This window comes from Vidua chalybeata, chromosome Z (genome assembly GCF_026979565.1).
Source record: "Vidua chalybeata isolate OUT-0048 chromosome Z, bVidCha1 merged haplotype, whole genome shotgun sequence".
In the NCBI taxonomy this organism is placed as follows: domain Eukaryota; kingdom Metazoa; phylum Chordata; class Aves; order Passeriformes; family Viduidae; genus Vidua; species Vidua chalybeata.
This window is the reverse complement of record NC_071570.1, coordinates 63,347,809-63,365,212: the sequence shown is the minus strand read 5'-3', so window position 1 is coordinate 63,365,212 and position 17,404 is coordinate 63,347,809. Positions and strand designations below refer to the sequence as shown.

General features: G+C 36.8%; 1 protein-coding gene across 2 annotated transcripts in view; it reads left to right on the top strand.

Moving 5' to 3' along the window:
- PCSK5 (proprotein convertase subtilisin/kexin type 5) overlaps positions 1 to 17,404 on the top strand; it is a 225,697-nt gene that overhangs the window by 146,429 nt on the left and 61,864 nt on the right. For both annotated transcript variants that reach the window (XM_053931696.1, XM_053931697.1), the window contains exons 13-16: positions 8,766 to 8,902; positions 13,895 to 14,038; positions 15,810 to 15,912; positions 16,484 to 16,677. In XM_053931696.1, coding sequence (XP_053787671.1) covers positions 8,766 to 8,902; positions 13,895 to 14,038; positions 15,810 to 15,912; positions 16,484 to 16,677 — 578 coding nt within the window. The remainder of the gene's footprint in view (positions 1 to 8,765; positions 8,903 to 13,894; positions 14,039 to 15,809; positions 15,913 to 16,483; positions 16,678 to 17,404) is intronic.

The following is a 17,404-nucleotide window of genomic DNA, read 5'->3' as shown; positions in this document are numbered from 1 at the left end:
TAGGCATTGCCTTCAAAATTTTTTTTAAGTTAGACATCAGTTCAGTGATGGATACTTGCTTTCAAATGTCCAGCCATTTTAACAACAGCTAGTAGGAAGGATCAATCTTCTTCCTCATCCTGTCACCTCTATGTTATATTTTTGGAGAAACTGTTACAGTGCATCAAATTGTCTTTTTTATTCTTCTTACTGAACTCAGACAAGTATCTCTTTGTCCAGTGTATCATTGGACAAATGATAAGTAGAGGGAATCATTAGCAAACTGAAAGACTTCTCAGTGATGATTCTGTTTCTCTGATCTACTAGCAGAAATTTTCTTCAAAGAAAACACTGGCAGTCTTTGCCATGTAAATCTCGCTAAATCCATGGTCAAAAACACCACCTTCTACCAGACATGGTTAAGGCATTAAGAAACATCAGAAAACTTTCCATATTTTACTCCAGTTTCAAATATGCAAATAAGTTACATTTACAGTAAGAAATTCTTGTATACTTCTCCGACTAGCTAGATATCTTCTTTCTGATCGGACCCTTGTATGATAGATAATTCTTTTTCCTTGATGACTTGATTTAGATGACTGCCGTTTTGCTAGACATAAAGCATGGCTCCCACAGAAAAGTTGATGTTTACTTATGTTACATATAAGAAACTGCAAAAAATGTCATCTATCAAACCTGTGTTGTGTGAGCTTTTCTGCCATCATGCTTAAGCCTTCACAAAATTAATATCCCTAGTCCTACTCCTCAGGGCTTTTAATGAATTGAGAGTGGCCTGCTTTCCAGACTGCTTTTCATCCATGCTTCCTCAGCCAGAAATGCTGATTATCTAGCTCCGGAGACTTGCATGTCCTCCTGTATCTCAGTGATAGAAGGACTTATATTTCCTCTTGAAACAGCCTGTTACAGAGACACTTGGAGGTCAAATGGACTTGCTTCTGATTGAGCTGTGAATATGCATTTTCATTAGAGATTATGTTAAATTAAAAGAAAATGTAAACTGAAAATATTCTTCAAGCTGTAGACACTAATTCACCAAATGGAGAGAAAGTTGTCCTGGAAGTTTGGGGTTCTCTAGAATATCTCCTGTGTTCCATTTTGAGTGCTGTCATAGGTTGTTGATAAAGCACATAGGCACACATATCTGTGTCTTCCTGCTGCACTACTGCACTGAACAAAGAATTTGTCTTCTGCTAACCAGTGCAAGACAGGTTTCTCTTATTAGTTATGAAACAGGCTTTTGTTTTTCTGTTTGAAGAAATCCTTCTTTAGTTTTTTCTTCCATTTTCATGCAGTAGTTCTTCCTCAGTTCAAAATGAAAAAACATGAAAGACATCCAACTAGGTATCCAAACAAAACAATCTTGTGTAAACCCAGTGGTCTTAACACAGCTAACTTTTGGCTCTAGGCTTTCATGTGCTGCAGCTGACTCACAGCAAGTGGGAAATACATTCCAGGATTCACAGTTCACCTCTGGTGATGACTGGTGTGTGGAATAGGTACAAAATTTAATTCAATCAGTGTCTTTGTAACACCTGCACCTTAAAAGTAATTCTTTTCTGTACATGCAGTAGAGAAAGGGAATGCAAATATACATAGTAAAATAAGAGGATGTTCACCTCTTTCTTACATCATAGTATCAGGAGACTAAACAGAAAACAAATAAACCTGAAAGGCCTTTTCACATTTTCTCACTTTCCAGGAAACAAATTATTCATGACAGAGCTTGTAGAGTCTCACCAGAAATTCTCTTCCCATGGAAACTTCAGAAAAATATCACATTGGGCTGATGGGCTACTAAACAACTCTGGGCTACTAATATTAGGGATAAATGTATTTTGCAAATTCTAGGTCTGAAATACCCAGAGCCTTCATGAGGCCTTTCTTAGGGTAAAGTGAGGGATATGAACATAATACTTTCTGAAATGGTGTTTCAAGGCTTACTTTATTTGGCCTTGCTGTAAGAAATCATACAGCAAAGAGGTAGTAATTTCTTGAAATTAGGAGTATGCTGTGTGTTGCTGATGTATATGTTTTAGCATTATGATATGAAATAAAACTTGAAATAGGATTGTTATTCTCTAGTTGTTATTCTCTAGTATGAAAAATTAGTTATGAGGCATTTGATTTTTAAAGTATCAATAATACTGAATATCAGTGAGTAAATGCATTCAGTGGTAAGCATTCATGGAGACATACATTGGCAGCAAATAGTCTTTTTTTTCTGCTATAGGCAAAGGCCCCAGAGGCTGTTATACATTGCTACTACCTGACTAAGATGTTTTTCTCAGATATACAGGACCTTTAAATGTGCACATACAGGATTAATAGCAGCAATACCAGCTGTTTTTACTGAAACCAGGGAAAACCCCATTGCTTTACATGCAATGTAAAACAGTTACGCATCTGGGTTTAATTTTAAACAGTTTGCTTGGTAAAATGTTTTTAAGTGCAAAAGGTATATTTTACATGTGCACTTCTCCACCAATTCTGGAAGAAAGGTCATTGTGTGTAATTTCTGGTGCATTGACAAGTAGGTCCCTCAAGGCAATATTTGGCCTTTTTTTCTGCATATTTTATCCTTAATGTTGGCACCCCCTAAAATTACTTCAGTAAGAAAACTTGTTAGTCAGAAAAAATGTGGATTCCTTTGCAGGCATTTGGTGGATAACACTGTCACTGCTTTAAGCCTTATGTGCATTCTTCAAAATCTGCATTACAGGGAACATCTGCTTTATTGTTTGGAAAGTACTAAACACGATTACATTGGGTGTGATGCACCAGAGGAAAATACAGGCTGGAAGTGTATTGGCTGTGAGGATGAGGCTAGAGTTAAGTCCAGAGGGGAGCAGTATCCCCTTTCCAAAAACAACTGGTCATTGGATTTGGCAATGTGGGTTTCTGAGTGTTTTTTGAGACATACCAAGGTCAGTTCTAACAAACATTCACTACAGGCAGGCTATGGAAGAGAAGCTAGATACAAAGATAGTAGGAAAAACAAACTTAGGGCTCAGTTGCCTCCCACTGAAGGCATGGCTTATTTAATTCTTGCCCTTTAAATTTAAAACAGCTGTTGCCATTTGAACTGCGTAACTGAAATATTTCAGCCACATGGTGGCAACTTTCCAGGCCACTAGCTTCATAAGCTTATATGGCCCTGGTATTAATAATAATTTTCTTCAGTAACAAAAGACTGTATCTTCATTACCATCTTTTTCCTATCATGAAACCTTAGACAATCAGTAAATTTTAATAATATCCTCCTCTGCAGAACTCTTAGACCAAACCCAAGTTATTCTTATCTAATCTTACTCAGTTGTTTGCTTCATAAAATGCCTTGGTGATCTAAAGAAGGGGAAAACTTTCTTTATAGGTATGCATCTTTTTTCCAGCTTACATGTTATACTTTAATATTAAAGAAAACTAACATTTTAATCCTAATACGATGAAACATAAGGGCCAATCTTCATGCTAAGTCTCACTGAAAAGGTCTCTGAGGTGGTAGTAATCTAAGTCCACAATGAGCTAACGATAATCCTGTGCTTGTAATGTGTCTACAGGGTGAAACAGTACTTGGAAAACCATTTCTCCCAACTCATACTTGCTATGTTTTGTTTCATTCATGTTGGCTATTTCTTTTCTTTTCTTTTTTTTTTTTTTTTTTTTCTTTTGGGGGTTGATGAATAGATACCCCACTACTGAGCAGCTGGCTGACCAGTGGAGTGTATGGAGCTCCTCAGCCTGACATGTTTGCAAATAATGATGGATCATTAAATGTGGATATGTGTCATTCCAGGGGAAAAGTTCTCCACTTTTAAAGATTGTGATTGCCATACTAGCCACTATTTCAGGCTGGCAGGCATTGTACACTATTGTTCATGTTACTCCAAACAATTTTATCATGATAGTTCAGAGATATCCATTGTTCCATAAAGCTAACTGTGATAATCAGATATGACATGGAAATGGAAAAAAAAAAAAAAAAAGTGTATGCAAATACTTTAAATATGTTTTCTTTAGCACCACATCCAGAAATTTTAAGTGATCTTCCACATGTAGATAAGAAAGCAAGAAAGCTTCTGAAATGCCTTGTGTATTCTCTGACCATTTCTTTTTTTTTGAATACTTCAGTGCAAATGGGCAGTAGGGTCTGGCTGAAGCTTTGGTTAAGTCAGTTTGAGCTGTCTGCAGTTTTTCAAGGGCTACATCTCACAGGGAGCTGATGATTCGACCCTGTGGAGAAGAGCTGCTTTAAGGAGAATAGTTGACCAAAGCACTTTCGGGTATGCAGCTTGGGAAGGCACTACGTAGTCTTTTCAAACTATAAGTACACTTGAAGTCTTGTGGCTGTGCAAACTTCTGGGCAAGGACCACTTGCCCATGAGGCTGCCAGTTTGTGTGCTGGAGCACATCATAACAAAGACAGCTGCTGTAGGAGAAGAAAATTCTTACCTCTTTCCAGCTACTCCATTGCAGCCACAGCCACTCGCTAGTGCAGGATTTCCAGGTTCTTAATGCATTGAGTTCAATATACAACCATTGCTGTCAGTCAGGTGCAGCTGCACCTTCTCAGCTGAAACAAACAATCAAGATAATTGAAAAATAGCTCCTTTTATGTGTTTATTTTTTAGTGTTCATGACAGGTAATGCTGGTGTCGCTAAATAAATTCTCTACCTTCACTGCCTTTTATCACATGAAGTTAAAAATTGAAACAAATTCTTCCAAGCATTTAGGAATTTAAAGATTCTTTGCTGAAAAGCTGACACATTTGTTTATTGGGTTTTTTAATGCTATTAGAAAGTGACTAATTGCCTTCCTCTGGGTCTAAAGTTTGATTACAGATTAATATTTCTGCTTTAAATTATGTTCTTGAAGAGAAAGGTTATGCAATTTTTAGGCTGAAGTGGCGGCAGTGGAAGAGATCAAGACTCTTGAATTTGTTTTAAGAAAAATAACTGTTTTATTCTACACTGTGTAGCATATATTCTTACCTAGGCATATATATGGTATGTGATGAGTATGGCATAAAACTCCTCAGAGAGAGAAGATCAATTTTTTTTTACTGTAATGCTGTTATTCATTGTAAGCAGCAGCTTATAATTATATAGTCAATCATGCAGTAACATCCACACCATGTTGAGTCTTCTGTTTCTAAGAAAGGTCCCCTGAGTAACTGAGTAACAGAATTGGCATTCTGATGTGCTTATGTTAGCAAACAAGTTTTGAAAATTCAAATGTTGTTAATCACTTTGGTCTTTAAAAGCATGTTGCATTCATGAGTACAGGTATATGATCATGGTCATAAAAAACTATCAGATTATTCTAGTAATCTTGTTTAAGTATTTTAGTCTATAATAATCTGTAATAGTCAAGTAGCAGTTCATCAGACCATGTACTAAATTTTATGAACCCATGATAATCTGTGTCACAAGTGTGTCTTCAATAGGAATTTTGAGAATTCACAAAATTAAGTCCTGGACTGGCTGCATGCTCCTATGCATTTCTTTCTGAATAAGGAATATACATTTGATCATTTAATTCATGTATTTAACACCACTTAAAGTGAAATCCCTGTATTGTCTCATAGGTTCTTTGATTTGAGAGTTTAGTGCATAAACAAAGCAAAGCAAAAGTACTTGGACAATTTTGTATGTCCAAAATACATACACAGACTCAGAGTCAGTATGTTTCTACTTTGTTTTTAACTATTCTTTTGACCTGTCTGTGACTTTTTGATTTATTTCTAGAATGTTTCCTACAATTAAGAAGCACAGCTCATACATTCAAAGATTCCAATTTAGACCTAATTTTATAAAATTAAAATCTTTCTCAAAGAGGTATTGTTTAAAAAAAAATAGTCAATTTTCTCAGAAATAATATTACCCGATTTTCTCCATTTCCATGGATGGAAGCTTACAGTTGTGGTCACAGCATATTTTAGGTCACAGTGTTTTTAAAAACAAGACGTGGGGTTTTTGTCTCTTCCACCCAAAATGACTTAAAAGAATTATTAAAATGGATATCCATCGATACTTTAAAACTTCAAAACAAGACACACCTAGTTATCCAAAAAGTTTCCGTAGTTACCCACTATGGAAAATATCAGGCTAATTACAGTAAAAATAAGGAGAAGCTCATGTTTCTAAAGTATATGAATAGGAGCTCAGTGTATATAAATCTGTAATTGTACAGTACTTGTATAATACTACATAATTTAGTTCCTACAAGAGCAAAGAGAAATACTGGTGCCTTGTTGCATTGACAACGTGTTTAGAAAGTAATACATAAGCTATCAGAAAACAACAGTATGGTAATTTGAATAACAGTTGGAAATAACCTACATGACTTAAATGGAACATACGTGCATGCAGATTCTGGATAATGACTGTGTAATAATTTCTACCATTTCAGTAAATAGTATGTGCCATGCCTTTGTGAGATTTGCTGTATTCAGACAACTGATTTAACAGTGACATGAAACAGGCCCATTCTGCTGCCAAAATATGTCTTCATAATACACTTACAGGCACATACACAGAAGCACAGAACTGTATCAGAAGAAAATCTCACACAATTAATCAGTGAAAATGATCCCAATGTATATTTTAATTTAGTTTTATAAGTGCTAATAAATTAGACTACTGTTATAGGTATTCATTTAGAATGGGAAAAGGTAGCCCAAACTGAATGGCAAGTTGAACATGAGCCAGCAGTGGCCTGAGAGCCAGGAGGACCAAGCGTGTCCTGGGGGGCATCAGGGACAGCATCTCCAGCCGGGCAAGGGAGGGGATTGTCCTGATCTGCTCTGCGCTGGGGCAGCCTCACCTTGAGTGCTGAGGGCAGTTTTGGGCACCAGAATGTAAGAAGGTTATAAAGCTATTAGAGAGTGTCCAAAGGAGGCTGCAAAGATTGTGAAGGGTCTGAAGGGAAAGCCATACATGGAGCAGCTGAGGTCGCTTGTCGTACTCAGCCTGGAGGACACTAAGGGGAGACCTCATCAAAGTCCACATCTTCCTTATGAGGGGAAGCCAAGGGGCTGACACCAATCTCCTCTGTGGTGACCAGTTACAGGATCTGAGGGAATGGCCTGAAGTTGTGTCAGGGGAGTTAGGCTGTATATTAGGAAAGTTCTTCTGTGCACTGGAGTAGGCTCTCAGAGACATGTTGTAAACCTTGGGGCTGTCCTGTGTAGCACCAGGAGTTGGATTTTGATGCTCCTTTCCAGCTCAGGATACTCTATAATTCTGTGATTTTATGTTTGAATTGAGACCATGAGAATCAGGTTTTGGATGAGCCCTATGAGGTGCACCAGTCCTGTAGGTCCATACAGTTTCTTTTGCAAGAAGTGTTGGACACAGTACCTGACCCCACGCCTCTGACTGACCAAAGCTTCCAGCAAGAATTATGGCATTTTATTCCTATCCCATGTGGCAGTTTTCACCAGGAATGTACCTACACAAGCATCCTGTTTTCCTGTTTGCTGAATTTCACAACCTTTTGAGCACAGAGCTTGAAATTAGCTTAGAAAAGAACAGATTCACATTAATTCAAATATAATATTTATGTTGTCTAATGCTAGGCTTTTCTCTGTTTTATGGAAAAGCATTTTCAATCCATTGGATTTTCTACTGTAGAGATTCTTGTCTTTTAAAAATATTTAATCACAGCTATTACCAGTGAAGATTTCACACACAAAGATCAAATTTAAATAATGATGGATATTACACACACATATGTATGTATATACATGCATATATAAATTGACATGCATACATATCTCTGTGTGTATATATACACAAATATATAAAAATACATACATGTGAGTGTATAGTTACATATGTATTTTTTAAGTTGAGCCATGTGATTTTATTGGAGGCAACAGTCCCACTTAGAGTACTCTTCTCATCAATAGTTTTAGGCTACCAAGCAACACACTGTGAACACTAAATAAAAGTGCAAATTCTCTTGTGTCTGATCTCCTGCCAGGAAGGGTCCTCCTTCCCTGTCTCACAGGAGATCCCTATTACATTGCAGTATCCCAAAATTGGTCCCTCTATACTAGAATTATCATAATCCAGGCCTAAGTTCTAATGTCTTCACCCACAGCCTAAGTAATTAAATTATGGTAATGGTATTGGTTTGATTAAATCATCAGATGCCATTAGTCTCTCAGTTTACCCAAACTGAATTCTGTGAAGTGTTTGAAGAGGGTGATACCTTGGTTGTTTGAGGATTGAGACCAGTGTCTCTGTTGCATATTACTTCCTCACAAGAAGTGATGTATTGAATCACTGTTATCTTAAACTTACTCTTTTTATTGGGTTTAAACCCCTTTTAACTATTCCAATCCAAAGCCAAAAATAAATGTTACTGACATTTTCCAGCTTACAACTTATTTGTAATTACATCATGCTGTTAAAGCAATGGAATTCTGTATTATATGCAGTTTTTCCAAGACCCATGAATCATATTAAAGAGTATTAGCAATTATGGTGTTGTTGCAATTAATTTGCTTGCCATTCTCTTTTTCATTATAAAAACATGATGGCATGTAAAGACTCTCTTCCATCAAGCAACAAAAAACTGTTGAATGTGCTTGAAATACATGTGAAAAAACCATCATGAATAATGTTATATGAAGGTACAGATGAACTAACTGGCTGATTATTTAAGAGTTATTATTCAAGAGTTTGAAAGTGCACACTTGGAGGCACAGCTCCCCAGGAAAAAAATGTTTGCCTTGAAATAATGTCATAATTTGTTCTAGGCTATTTGATCATTCCATGGAAGGATTCAAAAACTGGGAGTTTATGACTACTCACTGCTGGAGTGAAAAAGCAGCAGGTGATTGGATCTTGGAAATCTGTGACACTCCATCTCAGCTGAGAAATTTCAAGACTCCAGGTAGGACTCTAACATTTATGTGGGCTGTGTGAATTCTGAAAAGTGCTTGCTGTTTTCCACATTTTATTTACACCTGGAACATCTCACTGGTTTTAGTGTGAAGCCATAGCTGGAAAGAGCATTATTCTAAATTTAAGTTATCAATGCACTCTTCATTTTTATGTTACTGTTATTTACCTTTTAAGATACATGGTTTACTTTTATTCTGAACTTATTTCTGTAGGTTTTTTAGATGATCTGTTTAAAAAAATTTTAACATACAGATCAGCCTCACTAAATCACTGTTGATAGAGTTGATAGAGAATTATAATTCTCTATTTCTACTCTTTATTTCTACTTCAGCTTTGTCATGTTCCAATAGCCAGTCTCCACTTTTAAAATATGATTCTTTGTCCAACCATTAAATCTAGTGTCTTACTGCCTGACTCACTAGTCTACATAACCTGATTTTATTTTTTAGGATAGTAAACCAGCAATCATAAGCCAAAATTTGAAAAGCCTTTATACAATATGTGGTTGATATGGTCTTCTAATGAAGACCAAGATAAAGTATGATTTTCAAAATTTCTGAGCAGAAAATGTCTTCTAGACTCTCGTAACTTTTTACACCATGGCCAGTGTTATTTAAATGTTAGCTGTATAGTCATATGGTTAACTTCAAGCACAGCATTTTGAGAATCTTGATTATTTTCCCCTAGAGCTCTTAAAGGAAGCACCAATATTGCCGGTGTTTTAAATTCCACTTTATCACCACTGATCACTTCTCACCATAGCTTTCCAGCTATGGTTTGATCTTAACCAAACAATGTTAAATGCACCACTAAATGAAAAAGCAAAGTTTCCAGTACACTAAAAGGGGATAATCACTAAATGTGTTTGGAAAAGCAGCCACAGAGTATAAGCAAAACTGGTCAGAGATTCAGGAGAAGGTTTCGTGTTCGGGGTTTTTTTTTTTTTAATTTTCAGTGTTTTAGAATTTGATAGATGGGGAGGTATTATGCAGCAAATAAGGAATTTAATTTTAATCAAATTACTGAAAAGAGACATAAATTAAGTATTTTCAACTCCACTTTACACTTGTTATTCCTGCCACATCCAGGAACATCTCTGGTGTGAAGGACAAGTTAGGGTAGCTCTTCACCTTTGTGTGTACTGGAACCCATTGGTTCATCCAACAGGCGTGAAGGACAACCACAGAGCAATACACTTCAGCTATTTCTCTCTTCCCTGACACACACCTTGCACTAAAAATGAAGTAGCATGGAGCCATTTTGATAACTTTTAATCTGGGCAATTCTCCAGCTGTATTGTACAGGCCTTTTACATCACCAGGACGATCTCAAAGTGGCCTGCTATATTTCCAGCTTTACACTTAAAGGCCTGTTCCTGAACACTCCTGCACACTTCAACTATACATATAGTTGTATAGGTTTACTGATTTCAATACATTATATATACTCTCTCAGTAGCTACAGTAGCTAATCTAATGGAACTGATTTCTTTTCCTCCATCAGAACTAAGGCCTAAAGATGCAACTCTGGAAAAGGCATAGATAGTATGCTAGGGGACTGGGAGAAAGTAGGTCTGTAAAACCTAGGGTCTGGAGGAAGCTGATCTACTGAAAAAATCCTGCTGGAGAGCTTATCCTCTCCTTTGTTTTAACCACAATGGGAAACACTGCTTGAGACTAGTTTGGTTTTTATGTGCATTTGGTTTTCACAAGATGCAGTGTGGTTGTGAATTTGGATCCTGGTTCATTGTATACTGTCTAGTAATGTATCCCCCATCTTTCTAGAGCAGTGGTTGCCCTCTGATGAAAGCTGTCCAGTAACTCTTCTGTTCAAAAAGATTTGGAAGTGCCTGCCATATATTAGTGGTGGATAAATTCAGCTGTTTGGGCATATCGGGATTAGTCTCTGCACTGAAGAGAACATGAAGTAAACAAAAGGTGCTTAAACGTAATTTATGCCTGGTGCCTCTCCAGTTCATGGTGCCTCTCCAGTTTATCACCATAGCCTGCAGTTTATCACACTGATACCATCATCATGCCTGTTTCTTGTTTGTGTTCTGTGCATGTGTTTACTCAGCTCTTGAAAGGTCTTATAATTAAGAGTTGCCATTTTTCTGTAATCAAATTAAAAAGAAAGACCCAACTTGTTATCATATCCCTGCACTGGCAAGGTAATGCCACACCTGTTACCTGAGAAGAAATTAAGAGTCCAGTTCGTAAAAGTAATGCATGTGATTTCTACATTTAATTCTGTAGAGTTTATGGAGGTGAATATATGTTTGCTCTGAAACATTGCAATATAGATTTCTATAGATACAACATGGGACCTTTGTTACACATTCTAAATACAAGCAGGGAAAGGATTATTCTAGCCAGATTAAATTATGAAATCAGCCAAAAATGGGAAAAGAAAGATTTTGGCTTAAATGTGCATACTTTGTTTATTCATTATAAAACTGTGTGTGTATGTATATATACTTGGTTATTGAAATATTTTCATTGTGCAAATTAAACCCACCTTGAGGCAGTCTTCATTTATTTACTGGCAAGTCACATGAATTTTTCTCCTCCTTATTTACTGAACTATTCTTAAAAGGCAACTAATCTCCTGAGAGACCCTACATTATTCCCCTTGCTGCCCTTTTGCACTATATATGCATTCAGAGTAACAATCCTTCCTGCAGTAATGTTAGTACAATATCTTCTATATGCATAAAATCCAAACACAGTATGCTATGCTTTAGGAGCATCTTAGCATCTTTATGTGTGGTTATTTGTAGTAGGTTCTTGCAAATACCTTTACCAGTGCTCTGGGAGAAATGGAAAAAATTATATTTTTCTATTTAAGTGAGTTTTGGCTCATAACAAATGGGGATAAAAAGATCTGTATAACTTAGCAAAACACAATTTTTTTAATTGCATCCAATGTATTACGGTTTGTATGCTCTGGAAGCGGTTTAGAACACAAAAAAAGGCAGGGACTGGACATGAAGAAGATGTATCTTTGAAAGGGCTGTAGGTATGACCACATACCTGATTGAAAATTATCTCCCTGTGTGACTTCTTTTTTAAAAAGAGAAATGCCATTAAGGACACAGTTGGATCAGTCTAAGGAACACAGAGATGTAACTTGATTCCCACATTTTCTTCCTTTAGAGGAAGAAAATACATGATTTGGCTCTTTTTAATCCAATGGGTGTTCAGGAGTTACATGTCTGTGGGTAGGAAAAGCAATTGAAAACAAGGTGTATCCAGTTTTACAGCCAAGGTAATTAGCTAGTAGTTTGGCAGCAGGTGTGGTAGATTCATCAGTGTTTTTTTTTTTTTTTTAATCAAGATCAAATGTCTCTTTAAATAAAGCAATAATTCAGATGTGGAAAGTTGAAAGCTACTGTGTGACACAACAGCCACAACAGTCTCTGGTTTGTAGTTTCTGCTCAAAAACTGAGTATACCGCAGGGAAGGTTTCATATGAAGTTAGAAATTTTTGTCTCAAAATTATTAAATTGGATTGGCAAGAGACATAGAGATAACAGAAATGTCCATCTTCAGCCCTAGTATAAGCTATTTAAAAGAATTTGCTTATGGTCTGTCAGGTAGTGTATTTGGTTATTGTTGCTTACTGCTAAGAGTATACATGTACAAGCAAAGAGATACTTGTATTTGTCATGTCACTGGAGGCTACCAGATGGCATTGGGAAAAATACAGAAAATCACTTGTAAAGGTCTAATTAATTTGATTGTATAGATTAAAAAATCCAAGTGAATAATATTTCAAGTTACTGAATATCATTAAAATGAAAGAAGGGGAAGATTGCTTGAATTTAATTTTACATTAAATATATTACATTATTTTCTTGAGAAGTGTTATACCTGGATTATATTTCTCATTAAATAATAGTTTTCTTTGTGAAAAGTTTTAACCACAAAACAGCCTCCAAAACAGGATCATTCAAATTCTCCCTGCTTCTCTGATTTCTCTTTGTTCTAATGAAAATTTGACATTTACAACTAGCTCTTCCAGCACAGATTAACATAACCAATATGATGGGCTGATACCAACCTTCAGTTGCACCTTTTCAAGTAGGGATGTGGTTTTTATGTGTCTTTTCTTTAGCCATTATTTCAGGCCTGTGTGCTTTTACTCTTTCTCCAAATTTTTTCACCTGGTAGTATAGAGAGAAAGGTGGGGACTGAAAGTTCACCCTTTATGTTCTGACAGCATGAACTGATGACTTGATACACGTTTATCTTTTTATTCTTCCCCAAAAAACTTACCAGAAAGTCAGATAATGCTGCAGGTGGCCAGATGTTTTTTTCTGTCTTCACTCAAATATTAAATTGGAGGATAAAATAAGAGTGATAAGAGGATAAAATATTAGTGATGATTGCAGACAGTACAGTGATATATCTGCCAAATAACTGGCACAAATAAATTACAAATTATGCTGATTTGAGTGAGACACTGATGTTCTTCCATGGAGATTTTAAGAGACAGTGTTTCTTGTTCATGAAGTTGTGTCCTGAAAGTCAATGAAAGGTTCTTTTATGTAATCCCTTTCTTAAGTCAGAATTCTGAATACAGCTACTTAGCTAAAAGATCTCAAATTATAATTACCGCACAATTAATAGTGTTCTGAGGGGAAAGTGAAATCCAGAGCAAAACCACTTTATGCAGTACCATATACATATTCCAAATAACTGTATGCCCAGTTGTTTTGTTTATTGTTTATATTGAGTTCATCCCATGGTGCAAACCTTTGCTAGATCTTTAAGAGATTGAAGTGCAATGAAAATACAGTGTAAAGATCTGATTGAAGCAAATAGCTTTCTCAGCTTATAGTAAAACAACTATTGCACTTACTTGAAAAGCAATGTCTTCCATACCTACTCATAACAACATGCTTAAAAGTTACATACTTTCGTAAGACACAGAAAAGAGAAATACTTCTGAAAACAGTTTTATAATACTTAACTTCCAGGCAAATTGAAAGAGTGGTCCTTAGTACTGTATGGAACATCCATCCAGCCTTACTCACCAAGAAATGATTTTTCCAAAGTGGAAAGAGTGCGCTCCAGTCCAGTTGAAGACCCTACAGAAGATTATGCAACAGATGACTATTCAGGTGTGTGCATTCATTTACTCTGTTTGTACAGTTACTGAACCCTTAATGGCTTTAAGGATGACCTGAGAATCTGCATATGTAAACTGTTCAGTGAATTGAATTCTTCACCGAAGATGAGAAGCATTTGTTCATAATTGAATGTTAGGTGTTTGAGTTTGCATGCATAGAGTTATATATTTTTAAGCTACACTTAACATGCTATGAAGAATGCATTGTTTCGCATCTAAGTATATAAAGCTATATATACTTATGCATATATATATATGAGAAGAACATTATCTTCTACATCTGTGTTGTTTTTCAATGATCTCTATAGAAGTTTTTAAACCTTGTCATTAGACTTTAGTAGAGTTAGATTTTTAGCACTGCAAAATAAGTCAAGTTGGCAGTTTCTTACATATAATCCACCATTAGCAGTACCATGTGATGAATCTGAAGTATATCTCTGGCCAGCGAAAAGGAGGAGAAAGTTCAATTCAGTATTTTCTGTTATTCCGTTCTCCTTTCATAGCATGTCAGTTGCACAGTCTCTATTTTAGATGGACAGCTGCAGAACTCCTTGTTTTAGTAGGTAATGAAATACTACTCTCTCTACTGTAAAGGTCACTAGCTTAAAACTTAAGCTTTTATATGAAGCAAACTCAACACATTTCATTCAGTGATCAGTGATCCTGAAAGTTGTAACTTCACCCACAGTCATTGTTCATCTGCATAAAGGCAAGACTTGATGGTTCTCTCCTCCCATAGAAGGAAGGATCTATTTGAAAACTGTAAGAACAAAATCATAGAAAATACTAAGTTGGAACAGATCCACAAGCATTATCAAGCCTAATATGAGTGCAGGTGAAACAGAGGACTTGTGAATCAGCAAGTACTAGCTGAGGCTTTTGTAGCGTGTAGCAGCACAGAGCATTAGGGCCCTGGTGTCTGGTTCATTGGGTCGTGGTAGCCACTTGGACCAGCTGATACCCACTCAGGAACCAGAGTAGCCACTGATCATGATGTTCATCATTTATGTTGTCCTTCTTTTTAAAAGTTATTTTGCTAATCATTCCTAATTATGAATTACAGAAGTCTTTGCACATTTCCAAATAAAATAAGGATGTCATACTTGTTAAAAAGCTTGCCTTTTTTTCTGAGTTTTTGAAGTCAAATCATGCAGGTATTCAGGAAATCTCCCTGTCCAGTCATCCAAAAGCCACTCTGGAAGTCATACTCTTTACCTGAGCTAGGACCAAGGCCCCTTCACAGCTACACACCCCACACTCAAATAATCAGGCCAGGTTTCCTCACTAGCTCAACCGTAGTTTTCCCATAGCAGAGTCTCAGACTTCCCAATCCTTAGAATAACTTAATCTTGATGCAATAACTAAATAAATAATAATAGCTTGAGCTGAGTGCCTCTGAAGAGGGGCCCTGAACAAAGGAAACCTTGGGCTTTTGTACCCTTACACTTTTAGTGCATGAAAGTCTCAGGATCTTTGGCTCTTGCTATGTCTCTACATGTTTGATCACCTGACTGGTGACATAGGTCCTCATGTTGTTTTTTATGTAAAGAGTCTGCACAGCCTCTTGCTTGGAGCTTCTGCCACCCAGAGCTCAATCTTGAGCTCACAGTGCAAGAAGCAAACTGAGCTACCTGTGCTAGCTGTAGTCCTCAAGAGAGGGAAACAGAGTAATTGCATTCTGCAATAAAATACTGTGTTTTAAGGTGTCCCTTAAATGAGAAGTTTTAATCCCTTTGTCCCTCTGTATTCTGTTTTTCTTACAGGTCCCTGCAATGCAGAATGCAGTAAAGTAGGGTGTGATGGGCCAGGACCAGATCATTGTACAGACTGTCTGCACTATTACTACAAATCTAAAAACAACACAAGGTAAGAGAAAGAGAAATAAACTTCACTTCATTGATTTCTTAGTATATATCTTAACTTTTTTTCCTCTTCTCTTTACTGCAGTCATGGATAATTAATTTTCCCCTGATTTTGCAAAATTTTCTTTGAAGTTAAAAAACCCCAAACACTAGCTAATCAGAATTTAAAACACAGCTTTGAAAAACCCTTCTCTGATTATATCCCCAACTCTTTTTTTTTCCATAAGAATCTTTCTCTGTATATATGTATTCATGTATTTCTGTGTATTCATAGACTCTCATAACTACTGCAGCTGATGTGATTAGGTGAACAACATAGGAAGAAATGTAGATGGTCCAAAATTATACTGTAGACTGTCTGACAAGACATATGCTGGTGAGATAGCATGTGTAGGGACATAGATACAAGAGAGTCAGCTTGATGCAGTGCTTAGAAGGGTTATATCTTAGTAAGCTCATGATCATTAGAAAAGCAACAATGCTGAGAAATACTTCTGCTTTGCAGTCATGGTCCAGGAATGTGGTGGCAGGTTATTTCATTAACAATTCTGCCTTCTCTTCCCTGCTGTCTGCAGGATCTGTGTTTCGACCTGCCCACCTGGTCACTACAATGCAGACAAGAAACGATGTAAAAAATGCTCACCCAATTGTGAAACCTGTGTTGGAGGCCATAATGACCAGTGCATGACCTGTAAATCTGGCTACTACCTGAATGAAGTAACCAATAGCTGTATTACCAACTGCCCTGATGGGTTTTACCTGGATAAGAGTTAGTATTTCTTGTTGGTTTTGTATTGCGGGCTACAGAATTTCATCTGGGGAGGTTGCTGGAATGCTTATGAGCAGGAAAAGTGTATGTTGATCTCTTATCCTATTCCTTTTATTAAATTGTTGCCAAGCATGATCAAGAACGTCCTGAATAATCTTCCTTTATTTTAAAAAACATGCTTATTGCAGGGTGTCTTTTCAGCTGGGGGTACCTGGGAGTAACAGTAGCAGAACCAGGGCAGTTCAAGAGCAAGTCAGCTGAAGGACAGCAAAGGTTATCACTACTAGGGGAAGGGACAGACAGCACTCATTCTGTCCTTGACTCCCCATTCAGTGTGATTATATGGCACCAAAAGTGAGAGCTGAGAAACTGGTCATGACCAGTGAACCAGAGCTCTACCAAAAACAGGCTCTTCAGAAGTAACATGGTTGCAAATTATGTTTCTGGCAGACCTAAGCACCTCCAGAGTGATGTGATTGCCCAAGCGAAGTAATCCTCAGCCATGATAGGTACCTGCCTTCAGCTTCCTCCTGTGATTGCCAAGTAGACTGTCCATGTTTAATTTCCTGCTTTGGCTAACAAAGATATTTAGATATATATTCAAATGGGCTTAAAACTGCAGTGACTTTTGTTATCTTTAGACTCTCCTTAGAAGATAAATATGTTCTCAGGAGCTTTGTTTATCTAGGTACCTAATATTCTGCTTTCTCCAGCAAGAAGCTGTGTG